This window comes from Anopheles stephensi, chromosome X (assembly GCF_013141755.1).
Source record: "Anopheles stephensi strain Indian chromosome X, UCI_ANSTEP_V1.0, whole genome shotgun sequence".
Lineage (NCBI taxonomy): Eukaryota > Metazoa > Arthropoda > Insecta > Diptera > Culicidae > Anopheles > Anopheles stephensi.
Window position 1 is genome coordinate 20,669,460 of NC_050201.1, and position 18,499 is coordinate 20,687,958.

The 18,499-nt window shown below is 44.1% G+C and overlaps 2 protein-coding genes across 2 annotated transcripts; both read left to right on the forward strand.

Annotated features, from left to right (window-relative positions):
• Nucleotides 1-1,086: 1,086 nt before the first annotated feature.
• On the forward strand, nucleotides 1,087-2,982 carry LOC118514237. Its single transcript, XM_036060944.1, has 3 exons — nucleotides 1,087-2,557; nucleotides 2,622-2,795; nucleotides 2,855-2,982. The coding sequence occupies exons 1-3, from the start codon at nucleotides 2,552-2,554 to the stop codon at nucleotides 2,936-2,938; spliced, it is 264 nt and encodes an 87-aa protein (XP_035916837.1). The 5' UTR covers nucleotides 1,087-2,551; the 3' UTR covers nucleotides 2,939-2,982.
• Nucleotides 2,983-13,633: 10,651 nt separating this feature from the next.
• On the forward strand, nucleotides 13,634-16,196 carry LOC118513949. The gene is made up of 4 exons (XM_036060344.1): nucleotides 13,634-14,350; nucleotides 14,418-14,517; nucleotides 14,593-15,401; nucleotides 15,491-16,196. Exons 3-4 carry the CDS (start codon nucleotides 14,595-14,597, stop codon nucleotides 15,530-15,532), a joined length of 849 nt encoding a protein of 282 aa, XP_035916237.1. The 5' UTR covers nucleotides 13,634-14,350; nucleotides 14,418-14,517; nucleotides 14,593-14,594; the 3' UTR covers nucleotides 15,533-16,196.
• The last annotated feature ends 2,303 nt before the right edge of the window (nucleotides 16,197-18,499 follow it).

An 18,499-nucleotide genomic window follows, 5' to 3' on the forward strand; every position in this document is an offset into this window, starting at 1 on the left:
TTCCTTTTACCACAATCGAAGGAAGGTTCCAAGGACCAAAAATGTGAGAAATATTCTCGAAACTGGTGAAATTATCGCGGTAAAATTCGTTGTAAAGTGAAACCCGTGCCGTCTTGGCGTCGTTCCGTTTGTAACTGTTTATTCATTCGTCCTAGTTCATGTTACATACATAATTCCAAAGTGAGTTGAGAGGAGGTGTCGGAATAGCGATTTCTCGGTCGGACATCATGAAAAAATTTGTTGACGTTTACTTGACTGAAATGTAAACAAGCTGCGGTCAAGCATTCTTTGTAGGTCAAGCGATCTCTAGCATACATTGATGAAGCTCGATCTGCTGTCCTCTTGATGAAAATTTATCATTAATGTGTTTAATCGAATATATAACACTCACAATCTCAATGGATAGTGACCAAGACGGAACACGGTGATGAACAAAACGATTCTGTCAAATACAGTACGGCTTTATTCGTTCTGCACAAACTTCATGAAGAGCTGCACCCATTCCGCGTGCGAGATATCCAGCATGTATCTGGATTCTATTTTTTGCTTGCAGATCAGCAAAAAAGTGGAACGATCCTATATCTCGGATCAACCAATTGTTCGGGGATGCAAACCGGCACCGCCTGTGACGCCGATACAGTCAAAGCTGCCCTGTCCATACAGGCGCTGAATCGTTGGGGTGGGGGGGGGGGGGGCATCTAGGCAAACAGTAGCCGGCATCTATTCAGACTTTAGCCCATTGCTGTACTAATTATCGTGCATGACAAAAATTATAATTTGTTTTTAAATTTGTATTTGTTCTATTCTTCGCCAATTTTTCGTTAAAAAAATACATTCCTATGGCAATTCTTAACAAAACATTTAAACAAGTAATCTTTTCATGAAATGTTATATTCGAGCAACTCCAACGTTGAACAAATGCATCGATAACTGATAATCGAGTTTACCTTCCTCCCCCCTTCCCCCACCCCCCTTTTCATCGAATATCAACATTGTTTGGCGTTAACGTCAATTTATCATTCATTTCAATTTTTACAATGTCGGCATATAATAATGATCTGCTCTCTTCTATTTTCAGGGAGAACATCGAAGGCATCCGCTGGATGCAAAAGCGAGGTCTTTTACAGCCGCAACAATTGTACCCGAGATGCGGAGATGATATGCAGATGAAACGATACAAGTTCATCGACGGGTTTAGGTACGTATGCAAAGATTCGCGCGCAGCACGGACATCATTCGCCGAGATTCGATCGCTCCGGGCACTCAACAATAACTCACGTCTCTTTAAATGACACTCATTTAACCGTTGGTTTTGAATCGAAGCAGATTTTGAATGGATGAGTGATTTGACGGTTATTTTCGTTCCAGTTTGTATGAGATGAGATCCCTCACATTTAGAGTTGCGGATTTGAGTTGAATCCGTGCAATGGATGATATAAGATGGTTAAATTGGCTCATATAAGGATGTTTATCAATCAGTTTTATTTTTTAAATATCTTTGTTTTGTGTGTAATAGAACTTTGATGAATTAATTAAATTATGCACAATTATTATTACATTTTTTATTTTCACTTTTGTGTTTGTTTCTTTTTTTATTCTAATACACATAAGTACAAGAGTATGGTGTGAGGAGGCAGGAGAATGGGTGGACTATGAAAGTTTTCAGGTAAGACATGCGCTTAACATAGGCATGGATCGCGATTGAGACACGTAATCACGGCAATGATTACGGATAAGCTACATTTACTTGAGTCGTTTTACAATATATACAACTGCTTATTATTTGTCATTCTAAAAGCCCTAGGTGGCTGATTGTTTCGATTTCCGACAAACAAACCGATGACGGGTTTATCTTAGCTATGAAAAAATGAAATGTTCGTTCCTGCCTACATATAATATAAGACAATTTTCATTATGCATTATCAAAAAGTTATTTATAATCAAAACTACTCGTTTCTGAACTTATCGCATTCGATAAACGCAGTGTGGCAGAATTTCGATAACACCTACAGGGTGTTTATAGGAAAATCAAATTCTTTATTTTATGTGAATGGTTTTAGTTAGTTTACATACTGGCTCATAAAATATCTCGTTTGGATGCGCACAACGTGATAAAACAATGGAAAATTTTATAATAAATTTTGAAACTGAAACGCACCCGAATAGTGGAAACAAAAATATTTCGTCGGCATATTTTCTATTTTTCGGGCAAAAATTAAAAGCGATACAGGTATATCAATAGCAAAACCCAAGAAGAATTAGTTATACGTTACTCTTCACATAATAAAATTTCGTTGGAAAACATTTTTTTCACAAACAAAAATTTTTTTGTAAGGAAGTATCAAATGTCGCTAGAACATCCTGTATATTGTAAAAGTAATTGTGCCAGCAACCTGATGAAGCGCGCACTTCTCAAAATGAAACCAAATTTTCTAAGAAGCAGGTTGAATAGAATCACCTGAGAAGCTGTGATTTAGCTTGTGGTATGTTTGCGCGTGCAAAACATTCGGTTGGTTTGCTTTAATATTGATTTGATTTTGGAATTGTCGTGATGGCTGTAAGTATTGGCAAATTATAAAATATTGGGCTTCGAGATTATTTTCATGACAATTGTGTTGCAGGATAAACGTAAAACAACCACTAAACAACACTTTGAGGTGCTTGTTTCTTTGATTGAAAGGAACGGGTCCGTAGCGGGGGATCGGGACAAGGGGTCCAACAAATTTTGGCATGAAGTAGCCACAAATCTGCACGATTTGGGCCCTCCGATAAACGATGTATCTGGTTGGAAAAAGGTAAAATGGCTGTTTAATAATCAGTGCAATATTTTTAATCACTTCTTTTACAATTTTAGGTTTGGGCTGATTATAAATCAGGCTTGAAGAAGAAGTTGGCTCACAATAGGAGCGAATATCGTGCTACGGGAGGAGGCCCATGATCATTGCGAAACTTCAATGCGCTCGAACAGAAAGTGATTGAGGTTTTAGATTTGCAACGTGCTGTTGACGGTACTTTTGGGGGTGTTGACGGTACTACTTGGGGCGTTTCGGTGGCTGAGGCAACAGCGGCGCCGGTCTTCACACGGAAGAACCGGGGTTCAAATCCCATTCAGACCGCCTCCCCGTACGCAGGGCTGACTACTTTGCTACGGGTAAAACCAGTCACAGAAAGCCAGAAATGGCAGGCCAAGACCTTTCGAGGTTGTAGTGCCACCGAAGAAGAAGAAGTTGACGGTACTCCTAATGTACCTGCTTTGGGTGCTGTGGAGCCCATGATTTCTGCACCAACGCATATCGGTAGCTCGTCGCAATGTGGACAGCAGCTACACAACACTGACTCTGAAGTTGAAACCACTACTTATTCTCAAGTAACAGAGCATAACGTAGTTGTTGAAGATTGTGAAACCATACCTGAGACCAGAACAAATCGACGAGTTAAAAGGGAAATAATTGCGGAGCAACAATTGCTGGTGTAATATGCAGGGAATACGGTCGCCAAGTAACATGGAGGAAAGCGGTTACCATGTGATACGCGGGATCGGTCTGTCTGTTACGACGGGGCTTTGCGCATATTCGATTTGAGTCAGGCCGTACTTACGTGGTTCATTTGGGTTTCGACGAGAGCGACGAACAGCAACTTGCTGAGCGAACCAATTCTTCCCTTTATCGATTGTCCAGGCAATCGTGAAGATTCTAGGTGAGAATCTTCCTTACTGCATTGTTGGAGACATCGAGGCCTTACCTTTGGTAGGGGGACACTCGAAGCTCATCGGCGTAGAGTCGGCCAGGCGACTCTAGATATTCAGAAGGAACATCCCATACTGGCTCGTTGGAGCCTTTGAGGCCTTACCTTGGGTAGGGGGACTCTCAAAGCTCTTGAAAGGAATTGGACGTCAGATTTGAGTTGCGTCAAGTCTCAGCCCAGAACCAACTCTCTCGTTGGCTGGGGAAGACAGTTTTATTTATACCAAAAAATTATTACAGTTTAATAAAGTTCAATTCACTTAATTTAGGTTCAGTTTATGTTGAATTTAAAATAACTTTTTCTTTTTGTATGGTAACATTGCCTAATAGTTTTTTTTCCTGGTTGGCGACAAGGCATAAAGTTTTTGTCGTCAACAAAAGTGTCGAATTTCGTTTGGATGGATGGACTTGTGTTATTGTTTGTTAGTTCGAATAAGTCTTGTTTTGTTTGTTCGTTGAACAGCATGGTCTCAAAATTTGCTTACATTAACGTTCCGCATGGAGACAAGAACTTAAGGTTCTTGGCACAAACAATGTGTCGCCTTACGTTGCGCAATTTTGGTTCGATATGGGTTAGGTGGTTTGCTTCAGTTTAATTGCCGATTTACCGTTGCTGCGCTTGATAAAATGTGTCGCTATGGATGAGTTGGTCGCGGTGCGATCGATTGCTACGCTCGCATAAAATGTGTCGTTATGACTATGCCTGTTTTGTTCTATTTGTTTGCGATAGTTCGGAGTGGATAAAGTTTTACGCTTAGTTGCTGACCGTTGTCTGCACCGTGCGATGTATGGTGCATTGGTTGGTTTGGTTTCGTATTGCATTGCGCAACTCGCTAGCCGAGTGCGCTAGTCGGTTTTTAATATTCTTATTGCAATGGATGTTTGGTCAAATTTGCTGAATATGCTGTTCTTGGTGGGGTATAGGGTGCTTGAGTTTAAATAATTGTTGCGTAAGGTTCTGGTGTGATTGACCGTTCCTACGTACGTGTTTATAAAATGTATGTTGAGGTGTTTTTGAGATGTATAGCAGAGATGTTACACTGGAGCTTCGCAAGTACAACCTAACTCAACAAAATTTGCTTCGTGTCAAGATTGAGGAGCAAGAAACGAACAGCGAAAGATTTGAAATGGAGCAAGAAAATTCGATAGGGACATTTGAACTAAAAAAGATGAAATTAGAAATGAAGAAAGAATTAGCCGATAGATATTTCGTACTAAGGAAGGAAATTACCGAAAAAAAAGTTAAAGCTACAGTATGCGACATTAGAATTGGAAAGATCCAGGAAAAATTCTTTTGATTAAAAATAACACCAAAGCAATACGGCCAGGCCGTTCTTTATGAATAAAAAAAAAAAAAAATAACACCAAAGTTATGTTTTGATTCATTTTATTCATTTGAAGTTCTGTAAGTATATCAGTCATACTTTCTTGCCACTCCAATCTATTTTCTATGCACATATTGTGCAATGTGTCAATACGGCGTCAAGCCGTCTAACTAGAAATATAAATAAATAAAAATATTGTGCAATGCACAGCAAGTATTAATAATGAAACCAGATTTTTCTGGATCATAGTTCAACTATCTGTCTATTCCAGCCAAACACCTAAACCGTGATTTGAAGACTCCGATCGCCTGTTCTACTTTAATACGACCAGAAGAGTGTTTTATGTTGAATTCAGATTCAACAGTTTCTCTTCTGGATCTCTATGCGGCCGGCTCTCCAACTACGGCTCTGATGGATAGCCTGCGTCACCTGAAATATAAAGATCAAATATATATTAAAACAATTTTTTCGAATGACAAAGTAACTTTTACCTAAAAGCTGTTCGTTTTGATCTACAATGTGAAGATTAGCAAAGTAATTTCGGACACTGCTCAACATCAAGAGCATCAACTACTCTTATACGCAATTTATAATCGCAAACCTAAACAGTAAAGAATTTTTAGTCAATGATGATTCAAGCACATGTTTTTTTTTTTCATTATATACTCACAATCATTACATTTATGCTGCAGAAAGATTTCCTGTTCAGGTACAGCAGTGGACGTATTACTGACTTTTTTTATTTATATGTGTGTCCCATCAACACACATCACTACGTCCTGGATACCTGTTTTGCTATTAAAATAGTTCTTGGCAGCCGCTCTGTCTTCTTGCGTCATACTCAGGCAAATCCAATCCGCAATCAAAGTATGAAGCGGTTTTAAGGTGCCTCACAGAACTTTGCTGAAAGTTGTTTGCGCCATCGCAATATGGAAATCTTTACCAACCCCATGTTGGTAGCAGCAGAATGCAAAGAATGTCAAACAAGCAGCCTTCTTTTCTTTTTTAGAGATTTCATGTGCTCTTAGAGATTCAACAGAAGAATTTAGTCCATCCAGTAAATCCATGAAAATTGATTTAAAAATTCTAAAATTTTCGACTGACCTGCAGTATGATAACCATTAAGGTGTATAAACAAACCAAAAGCATCACCAATCTTTTCGCTTACGCATTATCGGACAAAGCCAGGGGATCTGTGTTGTACCGAAGATTCCTGCGGTGTCTTATTAATTTCACTTTTGCCTCATTTTCACCATTAAATACATTATAAAAAAAATAACATTTCAATAACACTCTTACAAACCAAAACTATATGCACAAACAAAGGCTGTACACCGAAGACGCACTGAAAATTTACACTTTCCAACACATGAATGACAAGGTGTATGTATTTAGAAGGTGATTTTTTGTCGATTTGACAGCCCACCATTTTAGTCGAGTTATGTCAGAGTTTGTTTACAAAAACATATGGTATGGGGTTACCAACATGAACAAACAGCCCCGATTCTCAGTCATTTGAGAAATTTCGCTAGTTTATAGGTCATTTTCACATATTAAATGTTGTCCCACAGACGATTGAAGTTATTTGGTTGCATTTTTCGTCAAAAAATCGCAAGCGATACCACCACCAGCGCCTCCTCCGACGCTTCTATCACTCTTCTCAATACCTTTCCTCTCGATGACCACAGAACTGTTATGTCTGGTCGAGAAATGTCAATTTGCTACAAACAACTCTACCACCTATATCCATATACCTTGCACATGGCATAGCAAATATATATTGAGCATTAAAAATAAACACTTGAGCTTTGTAGTATAGACAGGTTTTAAAGGGCAAATAACTTATTTTAAAGTAAGCGTCGATCGAAATTCGGCGAATGATGTTCGTGCTGTGTGCGATTATCTGCGTGCGGAACCAGCAGCATTCGAGCTGGTTCAATCCTTTACAAGTATAAAGCTGCTTTGAGCAAGCTTATGCGTTGTATTTATGAGTGGGCCAGTAATACAGATGCTTCTCTTTGCGCCAAAGAAACTGGACTCACGCAGAAAACGGTGCTATCGTGGTACGACACGATTCGAACGTTCCTATGGGAAACGTTCGAATCCACCGGCGTGAGAATTGGAGGCACGCCGGCATGATGATGGAAATCGACGAGACTGTCATCTCTCGTCGAAAGTACAACGTCGGCCAGATAAGTGCGTCCAACACGCAGTGGCTTGTGGGTGGTATATGCCGTGAGACGGGAGAAATTTTCCTTGAGCGTGTACCTAACCGCTCGCAAACCACCCTCAACGATCTTGTGGTCCGGCATGTGGAAGCCGGTACCACAATTATAACCGACTGTTGAGCAGGTTATAACGGGCTGGTAGCCCAAGGGTTTCCCCACGACACCGTGAATCATTCCATCCACTTTTTCAATCCTAGCGATAACAACATCAATTCGCAAAGGATTGATTGAAGGCATTTCTAAAAAAAAAGGAACGAATATAAAAAGTAACATAGAAAAATACTTTTCAAAAATACGAAAAAGATAAATTTCGGAGATGCAATGAAGGTGTATTTGTGTCCATATTAGATACCTTGGGGAATGAAGTAGTGTTGGAAGTGAGAATGCGACCAACCACTCACGCACTCTCTCTGCAGAAAGCGACTGCAGTCGCTCTTACTGCAGTTGACGAGGAGTGAGTGGAAACGATCTTGGTCGCAAAGATCGTGTCCTCGGCTCGAGAACTTGACATCGGGACGCCACGGCGAACACATGCAAATAAACAAGAAAAGGGCAGTGCCCCATAGCATTTAATAATTTGTGTTCGTGTAGAACTCTCGGCCCGTTTTCTAATATCACACGGACATAAAAGTGGCGACGAGGATTCGTTTTATTTGAATGTGTACTGTTTTGTGCGTATTTTAACCCGTATTTTAACGTGTGCATAAATTTCGCGAATCGTGTGAATCTTTTAAAGTGTTCGTCAATTCGTTTGGTTTTAACGCGTATCGTATGTGTGTATCGTGCGTGTGATAAATTTCTTCGCCTAGTCGGAAACGTAGAAGGATGGAGACAAACGAACTGAACTCTGTTGACCCTTTCGAAGATGCCGACCAACGACGCTTATCGCAAATTCGTGTTCCCGCTCCTACACCACCCGTTCATCCAAGCGAACCGCTGCCAGGCGTTTTCGCATCACAGGAGTTGCTGAGTGGACCACGAGGAGAATCGTCGTACGCGCCGCCGCCATCGCTGTCAGGTCCTGCGCCATCATATTTCGCTCCTGAACCATCGCAGATGGCACCACAGCCATCGCAACACGCTCCATCAACAGCCCAGGATAGTGTCACGATGCTGAGAACGCTAAATGCGCTTCAACAGCAAATGACTCAGCAGCAGCAAATTTTGAATGAGTTATTGCAGCAACGTTGTCAGGGCCATAACGTTGCAACAACCAGTTTCAATCATGAACAAATTATTGATTCCTTGTCTCGAAATATTTCAGAGTTTCGCTTCGATCGAGACATGGGAATTACGTTCAGAAACTGGTACTCACGATACATCGATATGTTTCAGAAAGATACTGCTAGGATCGACGACGCCGCTAAGGTTCGATTGTTGCTGCGCAAACTGGGTGTTGCTGAACATGATCGATATTTGAGCTTTATCCTGCCAAGTCGTCCGTCTGAATTTTCGTTAGAGCAAACGGTGGAACAGCTGGCAACGCTTTTTGATTACTATTATTATTATTATTATTTATTTCAACGGACCGCATGAGGCTCTCTTGAAGCGGGATTTAACATAAAATTACAAAGTGCACATTACATGAATAAACGCGGACAAAATAAATTAACGAAGAGTGGGTCGCACTCCATGAATGCAGTTTAAAAACACAGTGCACGACATGTCCGGTTAGTGACGATCACACACGACGTTAAATTCACGGCACATACATAAAAACGGATCAGAGACGCCAAATCGGGTACGGCGATCCTCCACGTCGAGCAACGATCTAGCCCGGAGCGATCTCGGCGGGACGTATATGTTGAGGTCAGCAAGAAGCCCCGGCGAGTCGATCCGGTTGTCTAGTAATCCCGTAACAAACAGCCTCTGGGCGTTGCAGTTCCGTTGGTCCAGCGATTCGAGTCCCAGTAGCGCACAGCGTCCAGCGTAGTCCACCTCCACCCTCCAGAAGCGCAGAGCGAACCGAGTGAGTTTGCGCTGGATGGATTCCAGCCGGGCCAGCGGACGAGCAGCGGATGGCCACCAAACTACTGAAGCATATTCCAAAACCGACCGCACCAAAGAGTATTATAGCATTTTGATGCAAACCGGATCAGTGAAGTCGCGAGCTATTTGTTTTAGTAAACCGATCAGTTGGTTGCCCTTAGCGACGACGTGCTCCAGCTGGTCGTGGAAGCTCAACTTCTCGTCAAGGAGCACTCCCAAGTCCCTGACACAGCTATTGCGCTCAATGGTAGCATCATTTAACGCATAATCGTACACTAAAGGGCACCGCTTTCTCACAAACGTAATGACGACACACTTCTCGACGCACAATTCAAGACCAATCTTCGAGCACCAGGACTGGAACGTGCACAGAGTGGACGCTGCAAGCAGGGAGCACCCGGGTTACGTCGTTGACGAAGATGACGAACAACAGCGGTCCAAGGTTACTTCCTTGAGGCACCCCCGAAGAAGCATCGATGCGGCGAGACATATGCGATCCCACTTAAACGCGATATGATCGACCGGCAAGGTATGATCGCATCCAGTCCAGCAGCTGAACGGGTAAACCAAGCGTCTGGAGCTTGGCGAGCAGCAATGAGTGTGGGACGCAGTCAAAGGCAGCTTTGATATCTGTGTAACCCGCGTCGATCTGGAATCCGGCATCGATGGTTCTGTGGCAGAGGTTGATGAATTCAACCAGGTTGGTGGTGGTTGAGCGCTTAGGGACGAACCCATGTTGACTAGCGCTGATGTAGTTCGAAGCAGCAGCGAGAAGAGGTTCGTACACCAACAGCTCGAAAACCTTAGCGCAGGCACAAAGCGAGGTAATGCCGCGGTAGTTGCAGGCGTTTGACTTGTCCCCTTTTTTGTGCACGGGGACAAGCCACGAGGTTTTCCAGCAAGCAGGAAAAACACCCAAGCTCAACGAGTCTCGAAAGATCGAGACTAAAATGGGAGCAACGATGACAGCACAACGCTTCAGTATCGAGGGTGGGATCCCGTCCGGCCCCGGAGCAAAGGATGGTTTGAGACGATCGATCGCTTTCACCACTCCTGACACATCTATCATCGGCGTATTAGGGCTCATGGCACCCAGAGGTATGTTTGCAAGCACATCCGTTATTTGCTCCTCATCAGTGACGTCCGGTAAGAAATTGGCGGCGAAGCGTGAGGCAAAAATTTCACAAACTGCAGATGGAGAGGTGCTATGGAGTCCATTGTAGCTGATGCAGCTAGGAAAACCAGATGATTTTCGCCTAGCGTTGACAAACTTCCAAAAAGCGCGAGGGTCACTGCGCGAACGCGAACCTATGCACCGTACGTATGCCAGATAACGGTTTTTATTATAGCGCCGATAAATAGAGTGTACCGCATTGTAGTTGCTTCTTGAAGCGGGACACCTACGCGCCCGATATTTACGGTAAGCAGCAGCCTTGGCTGTTTTTAGCCTTCGCAGGATCCTGTCACACCACGGAGGACCTCGTCTCGGACGCTTTACCGGAGTGCACTCGATCAACGCGTGTGACATAAACCGCGCAAAATCATCAACGGCGAGGTCAAGAGAGGCGTAACTGGAACACTTGAAGCCAGCAGCGAATGAAGAAATCATCGGTAAAAGCCTGTTGAGATTTGTCCGTGCGTAATCGATGCAAGGTGGCGCAGATGTCGCAATGTTCACACGTGTAATTGGAAGGGCTATCTCTAGCGCTGGGTGATATGAATCAATGGCTAGCAGCGGGGTGTAGCAAACGGCTGGTGGTACACAGACGGAAGCAACGGCACTATTCACAAATATCAGGTCCAAAATGCTCCCACTTTCATGAAAGGCAGCAGACCAGGAGACCGATGGCTGGTTAAAGTCGCCTAGCAGTAGGATACCATCTCCAGGATGCATAGCCGAACATACCGAGTTAATGCAGTCCTCGAATTCACGGAGCGTAACAATATTTGCGGCACGTCTAGGTGGTAGATAGGTGGTAGTCTAGGTGGTAGAGCAGCAATATAGAGTCGTGTATTGCCTAGTTGGATGACAACGCACACAAGCTCAAGCGATGGGTGTATTGTTATGTGTTCCCGTGACGTCAGAGAGTGAGAGCAAGCGATCAGCACACCCCCACCACGAGAGCACGCACTATTGTCAACACTACGACCGCAGCGGTACACTCTGAAGTTGTCGTCAAACAACAGAGACGATGACAAACTTGGATCGAGCCAGGTCTCCGTGAGGACAATCACATCATGAGCGGATTCCAACACCGACAGCCGGAACTCGTCTACCTTCGTGCGTAATCCCCGCACGTTTTGATAGTAAACAGAAGCCGAATAGCGAGTAGAGCGGTACGCATCGGGAGCAGGATAAACACAGGTAAGTGCTTGCGCAAATTGGGCGGTGGTCCGCCTATTGATGAAAAAAGTGATCAAGTGTTGTCTGGTGCAAATTCGCGTTGCAAGTGCGGTGATTTAAGGACGGGCCATCAACAAGCGTCGAATTAGGGCCATCAGTGGTGTCATTTAGCACGTGTTCGAATGTTTGTGTGGAAGCAAGTTCGTGAGCCTGTGTTATGGATGCGTGTGTCGGGACGGGATAAGCAGTGTGTGTGGGTGTTAGTGCCACGGAGCGGTGATCAGTAGCTGCCGGTGTGCGTGCCGTGGAACGGAGAACGCTTACTGCTGGTGTGTGAGTAGTGATACGGTGGTCGGTGGTTGTTTGTTGTCGATCCTGTTCACGAGTTTGAAGAAACTCGCGAACACCAACACCGACGGACCAGGTCGATGGTGTGAGTGCTGTGTCTCGAAGGATTGCCGGGATTCTCACTTTGAAAGACAGCCAGTTCATGCTGTCCACACTGGCTCCCTTCCTCAGCAAGCAGAATGCCAAAACGTCCTCGGTACCAAGCCGCCGCTTCACAGAAGCGACCACTTGTTCCACGGTGACGGTGGTAGACAAGCGGGATAGCCGGATCCAAATCCGATTCGTGGAAGGCTCTGGAGGCACAGCTCGCAGCGGCGATGATTGCGGATCGGTCCCCACCAATAGGGAACCCACCACCTGCTAGGCAGCGCAGGTGCCGGTGGGATACCGACGGTAGTATTGGTATAAACACTCGGAACTGACGCACAACAAAAGTTTTCATCAAGAATGTTTACATTTTTGTTGACATCGGGAGAATCCTCTATAATGCGTCTCCGCTTTCCAGTCGTGAAGGGTCGCGGATCAGGTATACGACTATGAGGCGTGGATGCAGTTTGCAATAGACTAAATCCACTGCACATCTCGGCAATAATTGGGTCGACAAGCTTACCCATAGCTGTGATAGCTGAGGTAAGAGCCGCTTGGAAACCGACCTGAGCACTTATTTCCTTGACCGAGCGGCAGCGCGGATTTTTGAGGACGTTAGTGCATCCAGTGCAACTCCAATGCACATCAACGCAGGACAAAACCGCATCTTTCAGCTCGGACGGCAGTCTGCAGGATGGCAGGATGCATTTTTACTAGCTTACCGAAGCACACCGAAAGCAACATTGGGCCTTTCTAGGTCGCCAGCGGAAGTAATGCTAGGAAGACCAATGCGCATCACGTTAGATTTGCTACGCCCACCGACTCCTGAAAACATGAGTTTGAAAAATCTTACACCGAAGAATGGCAGAAAGTTCCGACCAAAAGATTTAGTGTACGTCAAGCGTTTTTCCCGTAACGGTTGGAGATGGATAGCAGGCACAGTTGTGAAGCAAATCGAGCAGGTCATGTATTCAGTCTGTACAAGTGACCAGAAGGTAGTTAGGAGCCACCTAAACCAGTTGCAAAAGCGTTATGAAAGAGATCTTCAAAATTCGACGGCAGTGACGCACCGAAAACTACCGTTGGATGTATTGTTGGAAAACTGGCACCTAGCACCACATCCATCATTCTCTTCACCGCAATCATCTTTACCACTGCAGCGCAACGACACTGAACAAGTAGCGATCCAAACAGTTCCCCCTCCTCGCATTTCGTCCCAGTCGAACGGTATGTGTGTTTCACGTACCTCTTCAGCAACACACACGCTCCCGACTTATGCAGTTTCATCGCGTCCTTCCGCCCAGGCGCCACGACGGTCTTCTAGGCTAAGAAGACCGCCCGGTCGGTTCGACCTGTACCGTCGGTTCTAAAAAGAGGGGGAGATGGAAGTGAGAATGCGACCAACCACTCACGAACTCTCTCTGCAGTACGGCATGAGCGAACGGAGCCTTTTGTGTCTTCCGTTTTCCCTGAAATTTAGACGCAAAATTCATTCCGCGACGACCATCAACCACATCCGAGTGCGTGCGTTCGAGTGGAAATAATTGCTAAAAACATGGATTCCACGAGCAAAGACCCAGATAAAAGCGACAGCTTCGTCTGGTTTCTGTCACGATGTTTTCAAGACGATCACAAAACCATACCGATACGGGAGAGTTGTCTAACCTTGGGCCGAGGCGATGGCGTGGGGTACCAGATCAGGGTTCACCGATAGATAGCATACGGCGAGCATACCTTAGCGGTTCGCGCAAATGTTTAAGATATCTGCGGCCATCGATAGCGATTCGCATGTACAATTAGCGACTGGCCCAAAATGGATAGCGATTCGCGTGCACACTTTAGTGAATGTCAGAATTCGGCGCGGTTTGAAAATATAGGTTTATATGACCCAGGTTGAGGAGTCGAGATTGGAAAAAAATCGTTTAAATTTCGTTTTTTATGTAATTGGAAAGTTGTTGCGCACAAAAGTGATGTGAAAATTAATGTTCATGATTATAAAGCATAAATTTATTGATTTTCAGCGTTGGTTAAAAAAATAATAACAAAACTATGTGAAACATGAGAAGAACAGCCATGTGGAGAATTCAAACATGGACGTATATACACGAATTCAAAACTGATGCGATCTCGAAAAAAAATCCGTTAAGGTAATGAAAATATTTAGCATATTGGTCCAGCAACCGAAGCGTTCACAGTTTTACCAAGCGATTAACAATCAGAGCATCATTTGCGGTTTCATTATACATTCCTTCGTTGTTTTTGGTTTTGGCAATCATCCTTTTAAAGGTACGAATTTCAGCACAATTAAAAAGTGCTACAACTAGAATTCTAATTGAATTTGAGTGTTTATTAGGTGTTTGGCTACGATAGGAGCTCTTGCTTGTTGAAGTGCGCCCGTGCAACATTTTTATTGTCGGTAAATTTGTTTTATTAACGCACCGTGAAAGAATACAGTGAGTATCAATAGCGGTATGTGCTGAAGCAAAACAACTGAGACACACATCGTTCTTTTTACTTTTTGCTTGCAGATATGAATTCCAGCCAAAGCTCTGTACAAGAGGAAAATGCAAGCAGCGCTATGCAAGCACCTCGCCGCCGAAAAACTACCAGCAACGAAGATAGAGAGCGCGTGGTAACGGCGTATGAAAACGGAGCCACTGCAGCTACGATTAGCGAAATGTTTAATTTGAAAAAACCGACTGTCCATGGTATCATCAAAAAATACCAAACCCAATGGCAAATCGAGGCAAAGAAGCGTGGTGGCAACAGATCTAAACTATTGTCGCAGCAAGCCGTAAATGATATTCGGAACTGGATCGACGAGGACTGCACGGTGACGCTTAAAGCACTCGCAGAGAAAGTATTCGAACAACACGGTGTTCGAGTTTCGTCCACAACCATAGCGAGGGAAATAAAAGGATTCAACTACTCTCTGAAGATGGTCAAACTGTTACCGGAGCGACGCAACACACCAACGACTGTCGAAGAAAGGAAACATTACGCTACACAATTTTATGAAATTGCGCGCGGAATTCCGGATAATGGATTAATCTATTTAGACGAAGTAGGATTTAACGTCAGTATGCGTACGCTAAAAGGACGATCGCAGAGAGGAACACCGGCCACCATCACCGTTCCACAGTTAAGGACTAGGAACATCTCCATCATTTGTGCTATGCATCGGTACGGCGTGCTGCTTTACACCACACAAACTCGATCCGTAAACCGTGAACGGTTTATACAGTTTATTGAAGAACTAAAGCAAACCCTGCGATCGAAGAACATTAACAGCAGCTACTTCATAATGGATAATGTAGCTTTCCACAAAACACCCGCAGTAAGAGTTGCAATCGGAAATGATAGCGACAAACCTTTATATCTACCACCCTACTCACCATTCCTTAATCCTATTGAAAATCTTTACAGCCAGTGGAAGAATTTTGTGAGGCGAAGCAATCCTTCAAATGAGGATCAATTGATGGAAGCGATTCGGAATGGATCCAGGCTAATAACCGCACAGGATTGCGATGGCTACATTTCGAATATGTGGCAATACATGTCCCGTTGTTTGAGGGGCGAAGAAATTTTAGATTAAGTTATGTATAAATATATATAAGATTAGAAAGGAAGATTTTAGTTTTAATGTGTAACATATTGTACTGACGATTCTTAAAATATATGGATTCCAGCTTTGACTGGAATTCATATCTGCAAGCAAAAAGTAAAAAGAACGATGTGTGTCTCAGTTGTTTTGCTTCAGCACATACCGCTATTGATACTCACTGTATTCTTTCACGGTGCGTTAATAAAACAAATTTACCGACAATAAAAATGTTGCACGGGCGCACTTCAACAAGCAAGAGCTCCTATCGTAGCCAAACACCTAATAAACACTCAAATTCAATTAGAATTCTAGTTGTAGCACTTTTTAATTGTGCTGAAATTCGTACCTTTAAAAGGATGATTGCCAAAACCAAAAACAACGAAGGAATGTATAATGAAACCGCAAATGATGCTCTGATTGTTAATCGCTTGGTAAAACTGTGAACGCTTCGGTTGCTGTACCAATATGCTAAATATTTTCATTACCTGAACGGATTTTTTGATGATGATGCTCTGATTGTTAATCGCTTGGTAAAACTGTGAACGCTTCGGTTGCTGGACCAATATGCAAAATATTTTCATTACCTGAACGGATTTTTTTTTTTCGAGATCGCATCAGTTTTGAATTCGTGTATATACGTCCATGTTTGAATTCTCCACATGGCTGTTCTTCTCATGTTTCACATATTTTTGTTATTATTTTTTTAACCAACGCTGAAAATCATAAATTTATGCTTTATAATCATGAACATTAATTTTCACATCACTTTTGTGCGCAACAACTTTCCAATTACATAAAAAACGAAATTTAAACGATTTTTTCCAATCTTGACTCCTCAACCTGGGTCATATAAACCTATATTTTCAAACCGCGCCGAATTCTGACATTCACTAAAGTGTGCACGCGAATCGCTATCCATTTTGGGCCAGTCGCTAATTGTACATGTGAATCGCTATCGATGGCCGCAGATATCTTAAACGTTTGCGCGAACCGCTAAGGTATGCTCGCCGTATGCTATCTATCGGTGAACCCTGTACTGCAGTTGACGAGGAGTGAGTGGAAACGATCTTGGTCGCAAAGATCGTGTCCTCGGCTCGAGGACTTGACATCGGGACGCCACGGCGAACACATGCAAATAAACAAGAAAAGGGCAGTGCCCCATAGCATTTAATAATTTGTGTTCGTGTAGAACTCTCGGCCCGTTTTCTAATATCACACGGACATAAAAAATAGGAAATTTTTAATAAACGATTTTTCCATTTTTGCAGGGCGGCTCATAGCAACTTCACATGCGATAAGGACCCAAGTTGTTTTTTTTTTTTGCACCAGCTTGCAAAGGTGGTTCAATGAGGTTTCACCTCCCTGGAAAAAAATATTAAAAAATCACATTTGTGATATTTTTTAACATTTATTTCCTTGTGCTTTTGGTGCTGCCGAGAAGCTATGGGTACGCATAAATCAAACCAATGAATGATCAGTCATTCGAAATGATTGATATGTCATTCGATTGCTAAAAGTTGTGCGAACAAGTGTAAAAATGTCTAGCTCCGTAAATATGTGGAACCCGTCCGAATTGTACAAGCGCGTAACGTGTGTTATGATGGTTCGAGCCGGCCATACGAATGCCGAAATTCGGAATGCGGCGATGTGTTCGCTGAACACCGTAAAAACAAAACGCGTACAGCTCGAGGAGTGTGGTGAAGACGTGGATAGTGTTATTGTACGCAAACAGCATAGCAGGCGGTCGGATTGTGTGAGGGCCGACGAGTTCCCGATCCCGGCGTCGGCCTTCGGGCCCTGGCGCGAGACGTCGGCGTGGCCCCGAGCACCGTCAAGGAGGCGTTTAATGAGGACCTGCGGTACGCGTCGTACAAGCGACGTAGGGGACAGCTCATAACAGCGAAAACGCGCGAAAAGCGGCTTGCCAACGCTAAGCGCTTGCTGAGCTGGCTGAAGCACCCGGCGCAGCCAGGCACGTTGTGGTTCTTCTCTGGCGAGAAGAACTTTTGTCAAGGCCAGAATCACAACGTACAGAACAACTGCTGGCTCGCTTACTGTGCTGCTGATTTGCCAAGTGTGCCACAGACGAAGCTTCCTCAGACGGTGATGGTGTTCGGGTGCATCTCGTCGGAGGGAGACGTGATGCCGCCTCACATCTTCCCCCAGAGCCTGCGGCTGAATGCTGACGGGTACATTGACCTGCTGGCCACCGTGGTGAAGCCGTGGATTGAGATGGTGGCCAATGGGCGGCCGTACGTTTGACAGCAGGATTCTGCACCATGCCATACGGCCGTAAAAACACGCCAATGGCTCACTGCCAATTTCGACCGATACACCAGCACCGACGTTTGGCCACCCAGCTCCCCTGACCTTAATCCTATGGATTACTTTGTGTGGAGCACAATCAGGGACGAGCTGCATCTGTCCGTAAGTAGCCGGACTGTTCAACGTCGACTGGTGGAAAACCACCTGATTGGCCGTAGCCCCCGCAAAGTTCCACTGCTAAAACGGTGCCACGTCCAAGCCCGTCTGAGGTGTGCCAACGCGCATTACCCTTGGGTGGGCAATAATGAGACGAAGTGGCGCAATGTACTGTGGTCGGACGAATCCAAGTTTAACTTGGTTGACCATCCAAATAATACCGCGTTCAGGCCACAGTATACTGTGAAAACCGTGTAGCATAGAGGTGGCAACATCATGGTCTGGGATTGCTTTTCGTGGCATGGTATTGGTCCAAAATTTTGGATAACAGATGCACTGGATCAACATCGCTATGTTAAGATATTGCAGAACGTGATGTTGCCACATGCAGAGTCGGGAATGCCATTGAA